The sequence below is a fragment of the Asparagus officinalis genome, chromosome 1, assembly GCF_001876935.1.
Source record: "Asparagus officinalis chromosome 1, Aspof.V1, whole genome shotgun sequence".
NCBI lineage: Eukaryota > Viridiplantae > Streptophyta > Magnoliopsida > Asparagales > Asparagaceae > Asparagus > Asparagus officinalis.
In genome coordinates this window covers 6,803,180-6,817,358 of record NC_033794.1, presented here as the reverse complement: position 1 = coordinate 6,817,358, position 14,179 = coordinate 6,803,180, and the positions used below count along the sequence as shown (strand labels likewise).

The following is a 14,179-nucleotide window of genomic DNA, read 5'->3' as shown; positions in this document are numbered from 1 at the left end:
AAATATATTATATATACATATATTATATATATACATATGAGTATACTTATATATACATATATACTAAGAGAGAGTATATATATACATACATGCATACATTATACATATATAAGAGAGAGTATTCTTATATATACTTATATAAGAGAAAGTATACTTATATATACTTATACATATATATACTTATATAAGAGAGAGAGTATACTTATATATACTTATCCTAGTGGTGCATTTATGCGTGTGCTTTAGGACTCGATAGAATATGTTCTGCATGCTCCACTAAAATCGCAACTGATTGCGCGAAAGAATGGGATCTCTTTTTATATCAAGATTTATAAGATTAATACCACTACTTGGAAGTAGTTATTGTTATCTCTTTTTCTTTTGTTAAAGAGGGTGGTGTTAAATATTCCTTGAATTTGTGGTGATTCAAGCGGGCTCTTTTTTAAGATAAAAGTACGGTGAGGGGCCCTGCTAAAAATGTGTTAATATAGAGGCTTTGGTGTGATTTGATATTGATATTAAAGCAGGAGAAAAACAAAGAGATATTACCGGTGAACTAGGAAAGGACTCTTAACGGACAACTTCATGGAGGATTCGTAGAATCACGAGCTACACGTCTCTCATCAGTAATACCCAGTTTTGGCTGAAATCCGAAAATAATCAACTTCTAGTTTATTTTTAGTAATAAAATTAGAGTCTATTGAAATTAGAAAATAAATTTAATATTAGAGCCCAATTAGATTAGGAAACAAATTCAATTTTGATTCATGATTTGTTTCCTCTATTATATGGAGTCTTTTTAGGATAGAATTTGATACTTTCTAATTTTTTATAATTCTAGTCTTAGTAGGAGTTTTATTTGTTTTTCTATTTAAGAAAAGTCATGTAACCCCAAAGGAGAATAATAACTTTTGATCAATAAAATTTCTCTTTTTCGATATTTTCTTTGTGGATTCGAAGATTGTTGTTAGGAGAGGATCTTGTCGCCATTTGTACTACTGCAAGAGTATCGTTCGGATGTTTCTTGCTGATCTTCAAGATATTAAACAAGAATAATCACCAATTATGAGTTGACACGAATAAAAGGGACAACGAGTCATCTTCTCTTGGACCTTTTTTCCAGAAGAATATTTCTCATATTTAATTTTCTAATATCAATTATGACAAAAATTCCGAAGGTTAATGTAACAACTAGTTTAAGTGTTGAATGAACTCATGTTGTCTCTACGTAGACATAGATGTAAGTAATTCATCAAAAATTACATAATAAGCACACGTATGAGTTGCATAGTTATGCGAAAGAGAGCTGAAGTTGTGCTTGTTTGTCCAATAAAGACGCAAGTCCAGCGGAAAAGGTTATGGACATGGGCCACGTGACTGTGTTAGGCTTCATTGGTTTTTTAGATCCACACGATGTTGCATTCACTCGAACAAACCCATTAGAGTCTCATAAGAAGTGGGCTTGCAAATCAGTTCAGGCCAAAATACAACTGCCACCCAAACATAGGCCCTTTTACAAGTTGGGCTTAGATGGTTAGTCACTTAGCCCAATGGTACATATTTGATATTTCAGCCTAAATTAAGAAGGGTGTTCAAATAGGTGAGAAAACTAAGGAATAGAAACTAAGCACGTGACACACCCACGTGGGTGTCATTTCCCCAAACAGTCCATGAAAATAAAATCAGGCAATGATGCACGTCAAAACAAACAAGAACGTAAAAAATATTAATCACAAGTTCGAATAAATAAATGCTGCAGTTGTCGTTTACCTATTATTGTCATGGCCCATACAGTACATCAGATCCAATAACATCCCACGTAAGGCCCATGAATAAATTATTAGAATAACTTTAGTAAAAATCCACGGCATCCGTTTCCGATCATCTAATCAACCAGAACATCAAACGGTTAAATCAACTGATCCCGCCCTGTAACGTGGGTGTATCGGACCACTGAAAAGCGGTAAATTTCCCCGTTTTGTGTTCCATTTAAAACACAAGATCGTGCGAGTTGGTGAAGAAAAAATGGCGCACGTGGGACCCTTTCACCGCCCCTGACCCTTTAATGCTTCTAAGGACCAAAACTCTCGAAACCGTCCACGTGCTGAAGCGGCCATCCTTCGCAAAGAAATATCGGTCGCATGCTCATTTCTGTGCGAGCTCACGCTGGAGTTATTCCGCATCGGTAATTTATAAATTTTTGTTGGGGAGTGGTCAGAGCATCTCCAACAGCTTCCTCATTTTCTATTTTTGGAGAATATAATTAGGTTTTTGGTCCAACAGATTCCCCATCTCATTCCTCAAAATAGGGATGAAGAAGAAAAAATGGGGAAGCTTCCCCAAATCTGCAGCATTCTCCAAATTTTTGGAGGAAAAAATGAATTCTTCAAAATGGGAAAGCTGTTGGAGTTGGTGTAAAAATAATTTGGAGAATATGACTTTTGTTTCCCCATTTTGGAGAAAAATTTAGAGAAGCTGTTGGAGATGCTCTTAGAGAATCTGTCGCGTGTGTCCTAGAAATATCCAGAGTCGATTTTTACCGTACATTATTGGGCCTACACTAGAGACTTGATAATTGCACATACGCCCTTGAGCTTATAAGAATTGATTCTTTTTTCCAAGAAAATAAGAGGGCAAAATATATTCATATTAGCAGAGATATCCATACACGTTAGAGCATCTCCAACAACTTCCCCATTTCCCACTTTTGGAGAATATAGTTAGGTTTTTAGTCCAACAGATTCCCCATCTCATTCCTCAAAATAGGGATGGAGGAGAATAAATGGGGAAGCTTCCCCAAATCTGTAGCATTTTCCAAATTTTTGGAGGAAAAAATGGATTCTTTAAAATGGGAAAGTTGTTGGAGTTGGTGTAAAAATAATTTGGAGAATATGACTTTTGCTTCCCCATTTTGGAGAAAATTTGAGTTGGTGTAAAAATAATTTGGAGAATATGACTTTTGCTTCCCCATTTTGGAGAAAATTTTAGAGAAGTTGTTGGAGATGCCAATAATTTGGAGAATATGACTTTTGCTTCCCCATTTTGGAGAAAATTTTAGAGAAGTTGTTGGAGATGCCCTTAGTGCCCGTTAGTATACATGTATGATTACTCAATATCTATATATGATGCAATATAGTTTTAGATGCGGACATGTAGTTAAATATCAATGTCCTCCAATTAACTTACTCCTTAGATTAAATAGATTTGATGTTAATTTAGATGACCAAGAGTTCTAATTTATGATTCTAGCTGGAGAATGGAACTGTTGTCATCGATAACGATGAGCCAATTCTGCTCATAGAAGTAGGCGTGGGGAGTGGGACTTTGTGTCCTATCTGTTAGTATTTGTTTGTAAAAAACAAGATAGTCCCACATTAGAATTTTGAACATTTTTTTAGAGGTTTAAAAGCATTGAATGCTTATTGGGCTTTGAATAATGGATCAAAGTGTAGGCTTCTAAACCCGCGTGCGAGTAGCGCGAATAATGCGTGATTTTGATGCGATTATTAGACGCACTTAGCACTTTGCACGCTTGCCGCCGCTGCTTAAATGTTCTATTTTTTATATATAATTATATATTAAATATAATATTTTGCTCCAAGGGGTGTTTTGAAAAGTTATGACTGTTGGAAGCACCTCTTCAAAACCTATAAATAGTTTATGTTTTCAGATATCTATTTACAATTCTTTCTCTGAATCTTTTCTATCAAAAACTTCTGCAATATTACAAACTTGTTTCACAACGAATTAAGGAAAATTCCAGATTTGCTTACTGGAATTTTCATTTTCTGTTGTATCCTGGGAAGAAAATTTGCATTAACCCGAAGCAACTTTGAATATCAAATGGGGGCAAATATTTCTTTAAGGAAAGTGTTTCACGTCTCAGAATTTCTGTCTCCTTCAATATTAAAACTAACACTATCGCCCTAGACTAAACAACTCTACAAAATGTTGGATTTCTTTTTGTGGATTTTAGCTGTATTCTATTTGTTAAACTTGTATTTCGAGTTGTGGAGGTTTTTAGTGTTGCAAAATGCATAAGCAAAAACTATAATAGTTTTGGAGCAACGCTCTAATGAAAAAAAAGTGACGACTAGACTATACTTTTTGAAACTAATCACTCTACCGCACCCAAAGTGTGACGACTCATCAATTTTGATGGCAATCTAAACAGAAGTTTGAAAAGCGTAGTCTAAATATATAATCATCCGATAATAAAAAATAATAACAGGGATAAACATGCAAATTAACAAACAATGAGACGTTACCAGCCGTCCGATCCTCAGATCCCCGCGCCTTCGCGCTCTCAAAACGCCACCCCCCGCCCGCTATAAAAGGCCGTTAGCAGTCCTCACCCTCGTCGATCCATTTCCGCGGTTCGATCGCAGATATCGCCGGAGCGGCCTATGCAGCAAAAGGGGCGATCCTTCAATCGACGATCCAGAAGCTTCTCGAGATCCCGCATTGCGATCGAGGGTTCTTAAACCATCTCCCCCTAAATCCTCCCCAAATTTGGACCTAAAAAACCCTAACTAGATTTCGAAAATGGAGGCATCTCAGGGTAAGGCATCTGGTCTAGGGTTTGTACGCTGCAAATTTGAGTCATTCGATTGTTTTTTTGGAGTTATTTCTGGTGATTTGCTGTTGGATCGCAGTTGGGGTCGAGCGAGAGGTGCAGAGGAGCTACTGGATCGAGCATTCTAAGGTTTTGACGGTGGAGGCGATGATGCTTGATTCAAGAGCTTCGGATCTTGATAAAGAGGAGAGGCCCGAGGTAAAGCGTTCGATCTCGGATTTGATAAATCCTTGCTCGCATTTTGATTTTGCATTTAATTCTCGTACTCTTATGTTGAGGGTCGGAAATGGACCGGTTACATACCCAACTATCCATGGTACGCATCTGCCAAAATTGAACACGGATACAGACTGGATAACATGAAAACGTATGTGACAATGCAGATGTTGGATTTAATCTAATAAATCTATTTGTGGGCACATATGATTAATCAATGTGTATTGCTATCTTTCAGGATAACCCACTGAAGTGATCAATTAAGTTGGGTTAATTTGGTATTTAAATAAGTCATGAGGTTATATGTGCAGATACCAGGTTGTAATTGTAATTTATTGAGGGGCTAAATTACAAAAGTACAACATCTATAAATAAGGGGTTATGGTCCCTAATCTAGGGTTACTACATTCTCTAATTCTCTTCACCCCCATCTAAGAGAGAATTTCGGCTAAGGAGAAAACCCTAAGGTTAGAAGATCCAAAACCCAAAATCAAGATCAAGCAATGGATTCAGGTATAAGCTTCCGCTCTTTTAGATTTTTGTTAATCTCTTTGAATTAATCATGGCTATATGGTTTTAGATATCAAGTTTTATGATGTAGATCTTACAAGTGGTATCAGAGCCACCTTGATTAATTCTTAGGGATTTAAGTTTTATTGGGTTTTTGATCTTAAATCTCTGGTTAAAGATTCATTTTTTGGGTTCGGATGAACAGTAATGTTCGGTGAACAGTAACGAATTTTTTTTTTCCGGGTGAAAAGTAAAGTTTTTTCTTCGGATGAACAATAACTGAAAAAATCGCCGGTGAACAGTAACCTTTTGGAATTTTTTGGTTTTTTCTTTGATTTTTTTCTTCAATTTTTTCCAATTCTGGATCTGTTTTGAAAATAAAAATCAAAGATTTTTGGGTTTGACGGCGGCGGTTTCAGTTTGAAACCCTAAGGGTTCATGGCGAAAATTGAGGAGGTGGTTACCTCAAACGAACTTTGCGTTCGTTCTCAGGTCGAACATTGCGTTCGTACTCAAGGATGAACTCTGCTTCAATTTTAAACGAACTTTGCGTTCGTTCTCAGGTCGAACTTTGCGTTCGTACTCAGGATGAACTCTGCGTTCAATTTTAAACGAACTTTGCGTTCGTTCTCAGGTCGAACTTTGCGTTCGTACTCAGGATGAACTCTGCGTTCAATTTTAAACGAACTTTGCGTTCGTTCTCAGGTCGAACTTTGCGTTCGTACTCAGGATGAACTCTGCGTTCAATTTTAAACGAACTTTGCGTTCGTTCTCAGGTCGAACTTTGCGTTCGTACTCAGGATGAACTCTGCGTTCAATTTTAAACGAACTTTGCGTTCGTTCTCAGGTCGAACTTTGCGTTCGTACTCAGGATGAACTCTGCGTTCAATTTTTTAACGAACTTTGCGTTCGTTCTCAGGTCGAACATTGCGTTCGTACTCAGGTTGAACTCTGCGTTCATTTTTAAACGAACCTTGCGTTCGTTCTCAGGTCGAACATTGCGTTCGTACTCAGGTTGAACTCTGCGTTCATTTTTAACGAACGTGAGTCTCGTACTCAATACAGTCGAACCTTGCGTTCGAAGTTAAGGGAACTTCGTGTTCATTATGGTTAAGCCTCGGCTTTTCATGGGTCCATTTTGGTATACTTAATTTATTTAATTAAGTTATGGGCCCTAATTAAGCTGTGAGACCCCAATTAAGTTTTTGGAAATTCAGTTGATTTAAATTAAAATTTTAATTTAAATCTATTTCGGTTTTTTAATCAATTATTTAATCAAATATTATGACACTAAGGTATTAAGGTTGTCTCTCACTCTAATTGATTAATTGAAACAAGAAGTTGCCAAAGTAACCTCTCTTGTGTAGATTGTTCATGAGGAATGTAAGATGTTTGTGTGTATGCTTTCGTGTAAATATTTAATCGGCCCAAAGGAAGGTTAATATTTATTTAGACTGTATACACATCTGCGATGATAAGCGTGTGACAATTATAAGGTTTACATGTGAATAATGAATCGATCCAAAGATAGTTTCATTATTTGACATGAGTTATTGTCAATGTTTGATCATTGCAACAAGGTATCACTTACAAGTTAATATTACTGTCCAAAGACTTGATATTAATGTTGTGCCGGTATCTTGGATGGGGATTGTCATTATTTGAATTTTATTGATTATGGTTATTGATGTGAGCATTTGTTGTTTTATTTCAGCTAATGCATCTGCTGCAACAATTTCTGCTAACATCAACTCAATTCCCATGCTAAATGGGACAAACTTCAAGGTTTGGAAAGAGAACATATTAATTGTTCTTGGCTGCATGGATCTTGACTATGCATTAAGAACTGAACAACCCCAACCTCTCAATGCGGATAGCACTCCTGATGCAAAGAAGGAGCATGAGAAGTGGGAGCGTTCAAATCGCATGAGTCTTATGATCATTAAGCGCGGCGTTCCGGAAGCCTTCAGGGGCATAGAATCCGAAGGGATTACTAAGGCTAAAGATTTCCTTGCCGAAATTGAGAAGCGTTTTGCGAAAAACGATAAGGTAGAAACAAGCACGCTTTTAGCTCGCTTGATTTCAATGAAGTATAAGGGCAAAGGAAATATCAGGGAGTACATTATGGAAATGTCTCATATTGCTTCAAAGCTTAAGGCACTTAAACTCGATCTTTGTGACGAGTTATTAGTGCATCTGGTTTTGTTGTCTCTTCCTGCACAGTTTAACCAATTTAAGGTCAGTTATAACTGTCAAAAGGAGAAATGGACTCTAAATGAGCTCATTTCATACTGTGTGCAAGAAGAAGACAGGTTGAAGCAAGATAAGACAGAAAGTGCTCATTTGGCCTATGCCTCTAAGGATAAGGGCAAGAAAAGGAAGAATGATAAGGAAGCTGCTAAGGGTCCAGTTGAGAAGAAACAACATAAGGATAATCAGGGTTGTTTCTTCTGTAAGAAGCCTGGACATGTAAAGAAGGACTGTACAAAATATCACGCCTGGCGTGATAATAAGGGTACGTTCCTTGCTTTGGTCTGTTCTGAGGTTAATTTAGCTTCAGTACCTAGAAACACTTGGTGGTTAGACTCTGGTGCTACTACTCACATAAGTGTTTCTATGCAGGGTTGCCTGAGCTACCGAAAGCCAAGTGATGTTGAAAGACACATCTTTGTGGGCGACGGACAATCGGTAGATGTGGAAGCAATTGGGCACTTTAGGTTGTTGTTAGGAACTGGTTATTATTTGGATTTAAAAGATACTTTTGTAGTACCGTCTTTTAGACGGAATTTGGTTTCTGTTTCTGTATTGGACAAATCAGGTTATTCTTGTTCATTTGGAAACAGTCAATTCAGTTTATCTTTTAATTCAAATGTTGTGGGAACCGGTTACTTGAGTATTTATGACAACCTATATTTGCTTGATACAATTGCTTCTTACAATGAATCCTTGCATGTGGAATCACGTGGTACTAAGCGTAAATTAAATAAGGAAAATTCGGCGACATTATGGCATAAGCGCTTAGGTCATATCTCAAAAGGTAGAATTGAGCGTCTTGTGTCTGATGGCATTTTGGATTCCCTTGATTTTTCGGACTTCGACGTATGTGTTGAATGTATCAAGGGAAAACAGACCAAAGTGAAAAGATTAGGTGCCAACAGATCTTCGGATGTCTTAGAATTGATACATACGGATATTTGTGGGCCATTCCCTACGGAATCCTGGAATGGTCAACAATATTTTATATCATTCATAGACGATTACTCACGTTATGGGCACCTATATCTTATTCATGAAAAATCTGAGTCTCTGGACATGTTCAAAGCCTATAAAGCTGAAGTTGAGAATCAACTCAACAGAAGAATTAAAACCGTCAGATCTGATCGTGGTGGTGAGTACTACGGTAGATATGATGGTTCAGGTGAACAACGTCCAGGACCATTTGCTAGATACCTAGAGGAATACGGTATCGTCCCACAGTACACCATGCCGGGTTCACCTAGCATGAATGGTGTAGCTGAAAGACGAAACAGGACTCTTAAGGATATGGTAAGAAGTATGATTGCTCATTCTTCTTTACCAGAGTCACTCTGGGGAGAAGCACTTAAGACAGCAGCTTACATTCTGAATAGAGTACCAAGTAAAGCAGTTGCTAAAACACCTTATGAGCTTTGGACTGGTCGAAAGCCCAGTTTAAAGCATTTACATATTTGGGGATGTCCAGCTGAGGCAAGGCCTTATAGGCCAAATGAAAAGAAATTGGACTCCAAAACAGTTAGCAGCTACTTTATTGGATACTCTGAACGCTCTAGGGGCTTTAAGTTTTATGATCCCACTATAAGGAACATTTTTGAGACGGGAACAGCAACATTCTTTGAGGATGTTGAGTTTGGGGGGAGAAATAAGGTTAGAGACATTAGTTTTGAGGAGGAATTGGCTTCAGATCCAATCCATACAGTTACTTTTGACAATATTCAGGTTCCTATACCTGTTGTTGCTCAAGAAGTAAATCCGGAACCTCAAGATGATAATGTTGAACAACTCCCTGTTCCAGAAGAACAAACTCAACAACCTCAAGAACCAGTGCCATTAAGGAGATCCACGAGAGAAAGGAGAAATGCTATTCCGGATGATTATATTGTATTTCTCCAAGAACATGAGGAAAGTAGTGGAATGTTAGAAGATGATCCAATCAACTTCTCTCAGGCCATGAAAAGTTCTAACTCTCAACAGTGGATTGATGCCATGAATGAAGAGTACAAGTCTATGCAAGACAATAAGGTTTGGGAACTTGTCCCATTACCAGAAGGTGCAAAACCAATTGGTTGTAAATGGATTTTTAAAACCAAGCGGGATGCAAACGGTAATGTGGAGAGGTATAAGGCACGTCTTGTGGCTAAAGGCTATACTCAAAAGGAAGGCATTGATTATACAGAGACTTTCTCTCCGGTTTCATCGAAAGACTCTTTCAGAATAATCATGGCACTTGTTGCTCATTATGATCTTGAGTTACATCAGATGGATGTTAAGACTGCATTTCTCAATGGAGACATTGATGAGATGATCTATATGGTGCAACCAGAAAACTTTGTGTCGGGAGACCCAAAGAATATGGTCTGCAAATTAAGGAAATCCATCTATGGACTCAAGCAAGCTCCTCGTCAATGGTATCATAAGTTTCAACAAATAGTTATCTCGTTCGGTTTTGAGATGAACATTGTTGATGACTGTGTATATCACAAGTTCAGTGGGAGTAAGTATATTTTTCTGGTTCTGTATGTGGATGACATCTTGCTTGCCACTAATGATATAGGCATGTTGCACGAAACCAAGAGATTTCTATCAAAGAATTTTGAGATGAAAGATCTTGGGGACGCCTCTTTTATATTAGGGATCCAGATACATCGAGATCGCTCTCGGGGTATTCTTGGATTATCACAAAAGAGCTATATCGATAAGGTACTTAAAAGGTTTGGCATGCAAGATTGCAGACCAGGTGACACCCCTGTTGCTAAAGGAGACAAGTTTAGTCTCAATCAGTGCCCTAAAGGTAACCTTGAAATTCAGGAAATGCAGAAGATTCCTTATGCTTCGGCTGTAGGAAGTCTAATGTATGCTCAGGTATGTACGCGTCCGGATATTGCGTACATTGTTGGGATGTTAGGCAGATACTTAAGCAACCCTGGTATGGATCATTGGATAGCAGTCAAAAGGGTTATGAGGTATCTTCAGAAAACAAAAGATTACATGCTCACATACAGAAAATCAGAGAAATTAGAGGTCATTGGGTATTCGGACTCTGATTTTGCTGGATGCCAAGATAGCAGGAAGTCTACATCAGGCTACATTTATATGTTAGCAGGAGGAGCTATATCATGGAAAAGTGTCAAACAAACACTAGTAGCTTCCTCCACTATGGCAGCAGAATTTGTAGCTTGCTATGAGGCATCCAATCAGGGAATATGGCTGCGAAATTTTGTCACGGGACTGCGCATTTTGGAAAATGTTGAAAGACCACTAAGGCTATATTGTGACAATAAATCTGCAGTAATGTATTCCAATAACAACAGGAGCTCAACTAAGTCAAAACATATTGACATTAAGTTCCTGGTTGTGAAAGAAAGGGTACAGAGTGGACAGATATCCATAGAGCACATTGGGACAAACTCCATGATAGCTGATCCTCTTACTAAGGGATTGCCACCTAAGGTCTTTCATGAGCATACTGCTCATATGGGTGTGGTATTATTTGAGGATATTATGTTTTAGTGGGAGTTTGTATTTGTGGTGCTTTATGTTTGGTTGTATTGTCTGATCAGAATAAAGTATTCAGTTAAGACACTCTGTTACATTATGTTTGGTTTTGACCTCACTAAGGAGGACCAGTTGAAAATAGACATGTACTGATCACATTGCATGTAATTTTCATGCTGCACATCCATGATTGATCTATGTCGTTTGATTGTATTGGTATATGTGACCATTGATGGGTCGAGTCACGATAAATGTGACGAAGGCCGCTTTGATCCTATATTGATATAGTCAATGGACGAGATTGTTCGGAAATACCATTTCAGTGATAGCAATTTTTGAGCTCATAAGGTTATACACAGTTTAAGGAATCATATGGTGCCCAAGTGGGAGATTGTTGGATTTAATCTAATAAATCTATTTGTGGGCACATATGATTAATCAATGTGTATTGCTATCTTTCAGGATAACCCACTGAAGTGATCAATTAAGTTGGGTTAATTTGGTATTTAAATAAGTCATGAGGTTATATGTGCAGATACCAGGTTGTAATTGTAATTTATTGAGGGGCTAAATTACAAAAGTACAACATCTATAAATAAGGGGTTATGGTCCATAATCTAGGGTTACTACATTCTCTAATTCTCTTCACCCCCATCTAAGAGAGAATTTCGGCTAAGGAGAAAACCCTAAGGTTAGAAGATCCAAAACCCAAAATCAAGATCAAGCAATGGATTCAGGTATAAGCTTCCGCTCTTTTAGATTTTTGTTAATCTCTTTGAATTAATCATGGCTATATGGTTTTAGATCTCAAGTTTTATGATGTAGATCTTACAAGATACATACATGACGTTACGAAACGGATACGAGAGAAAATGACACAACTAAGGAATATGTATATGGATCATGTGATCAAGAAAGTTTCTTTAAACATGACAAATGTTCTCAGATTATAGCGTTCATTATTCGACATGTCTAAGGCCAGAATAATTTCAACTGAACGATTAATGCATATATCTGGATATGTGAACCCCCCTAGTCACATCGGCTTGGAGCATGGCAGTGGGTTAGCAACCCATTTTGTAAAGTATGTTATCAGCTCATAAACAGTTTCCTCAATTTGAAAAGATATTTGTATCTGTATCCACATCAATGAAGGTTAATATTTGATTAAACTGTTCTCATGTATTATTCTTATCATAATGAATAATAAAAATATGCAAGCTATGGTTATAAAGCATGGTGGCCAAAAATATGATCTGATTCGCCTCTCTCTGTGATGTTTAGAAGATCCAAAAATTTTCCCTTGTAATAGCGGAACTCTTTTGAGTTCTGCTTTACTGTTATTTATTATGATGCAATTTTCAATAATATTGAAAGGCGAACTTTTTAATATTCTTATCTTAAATATGAGACCTTTCAAGTATAAGGAAATGGAAATTGATCGACGGCTCATGCACTAGAGAAAAAAATCATTGAACAAACATTTCATTATTTGAAGGTTAAAGAGAGTTTCATAGATACTGTACACAAAATCGAGGGATGTGAAAGATTTCTATAATTGAAAATGATTGAAATTCCTTTAATCCTTACCTTAGTTTTAACGCTCCTGGATATTTTGAAGTAAAATGCCACGAAGGCAGGTTTGTTTAATGAGCTATTATTCTTGTTCGTAGTCAGTCTGTCCTTGCTGTGAAAGTATGTTGCACCAAAAAAGGATAATAGATTGAATTTTAGATACTAAACTTCATCACCTTTATGTAGGTTCTTTCTCTACTGCCACCATACAAAGGAAAATCTGTTGTGGAACTGGGGGCAGGTATTGGTCGTTTTACTGGTGAACTGGCCAAAGAAGCTGGTCATATTCTAGCTACGGATTTCATTGAAAGTGTTATTAAAAAGGTAATTCATTCTTATTTAATTTCATGGAGTACTATTGTGTATTTACAGCGTAGCTTGATGCATATGGCAATTATCTTTCTTTGGTGCTACCTACAGAATGAAAGTATAAATGGACATTTTAAGAATGCAAGCTTTTTATGTGCCGATGTAACATCTCCAGATTTGAAAATTGAACCAGAATCTGTGGATTTGATTTTCTCGAACTGGTTACTGATGTATCTTTCAGACATTGAGGTGAGCTGTTTCTGAGTATTAATTACTGCTTTTCTACATCTGATAGATCTCTTACCCCATGATTTTTTTACTCTGTGGATTGTGCTTTATTTCCAAAGATCATAATCATAAATAGTTTTATTATTTTATTTTGAAACCGTAAATTCCACTTATTATGCCTACTCGCCCTCCAAATTGCAATCGAGAGAACTGGTATAATGCTGCATTTGTTTAAAAGAGTTACGGAATTATCTTGCTAATTTTTATACTAAGTCTAATCCCCCCCCCCACCCCCGCTACCTTGATGTGTTTCTGCACTTTGTTATCTTACTCTTTCTTGTGGTAGTTATAACTTTTGTTGCCCTTTTAATCATTTCTGTAAATTTTATCTTTACAATATTCAAATTGATATGATTAACTTTTTAATTTTATTTTCCATTTGAAATTCTATATCATGAGTTCTTCTAATTCTTTTCCCCCCATGAAAGGTTGAAACGCTAGCAGAAAGGATGGTAAAATGGTTAAAAGTTGGTGGGTGCATTTTCTTTAGAGAGTCTTGTTTCCATCAATCTGGAGATTCTAAGAGGAAAGTCAACCCTACGCACTATCGCGAGCCAAGGTTTTACACAAAGGTGATGAACTATTACGTTCACATTTTCTGGGTACCCAGATACCTTTGATTCATTTGTAGCCATGAGGTAGTTTGACATACATACGAGTGAGAATTAAAGAATTAACTTTAGAATGTTTCATCGGGTACTTCTTATATTAGCCTTCAGTGTCTATTAGCTGTAGAGAGTTTGTATGTTTTAAGCCTTTTCTTTAACCTATTGCATACTCATGCACTTTCTCATTTCAAGACTCTTTTTTTTGTATTATAGGTATTTAAAGAATGCCACACCTATGATGACCATGGAAATTCCTTTGAACTTTCACTAATTACTTACAAGTGCATTGGAGCATATGTGAGGAACAAGAAAAATCAGAATCAGGTTCTCCCCCTCCCCACTCCTG

The 14,179-nt window shown here is 37.0% G+C and overlaps 1 protein-coding gene across 2 annotated transcripts in view; it reads left to right on the top strand.

Moving 5' to 3' along the window:
• Window positions 4,275-14,179, top strand: part of LOC109847594 (phosphomethylethanolamine N-methyltransferase-like) — a 12,293-nt gene continuing 2,388 nt past the window's right edge. Inside the window, exons 1-6 of one of the 2 annotated variants that reach the window (XM_020416828.1) lie at window positions 4,275-4,561; window positions 4,656-4,774; window positions 12,815-12,952; window positions 13,049-13,186; window positions 13,654-13,797; window positions 14,047-14,179. The exon at window positions 14,047-14,179 is cut by the window's right edge and continues 153 nt beyond it. In XM_020416828.1, the coding sequence (XP_020272417.1) occupies window positions 4,546-4,561; window positions 4,656-4,774; window positions 12,815-12,952; window positions 13,049-13,186; window positions 13,654-13,797; window positions 14,047-14,179 (688 nt within the window). In that variant the 5' untranslated portion in view covers window positions 4,275-4,545. The remainder of the gene's footprint in view (window positions 4,562-4,655; window positions 4,775-12,814; window positions 12,953-13,048; window positions 13,187-13,653; window positions 13,798-14,046) is intronic. The other variant, XM_020416832.1, reaches the window with a different exon arrangement.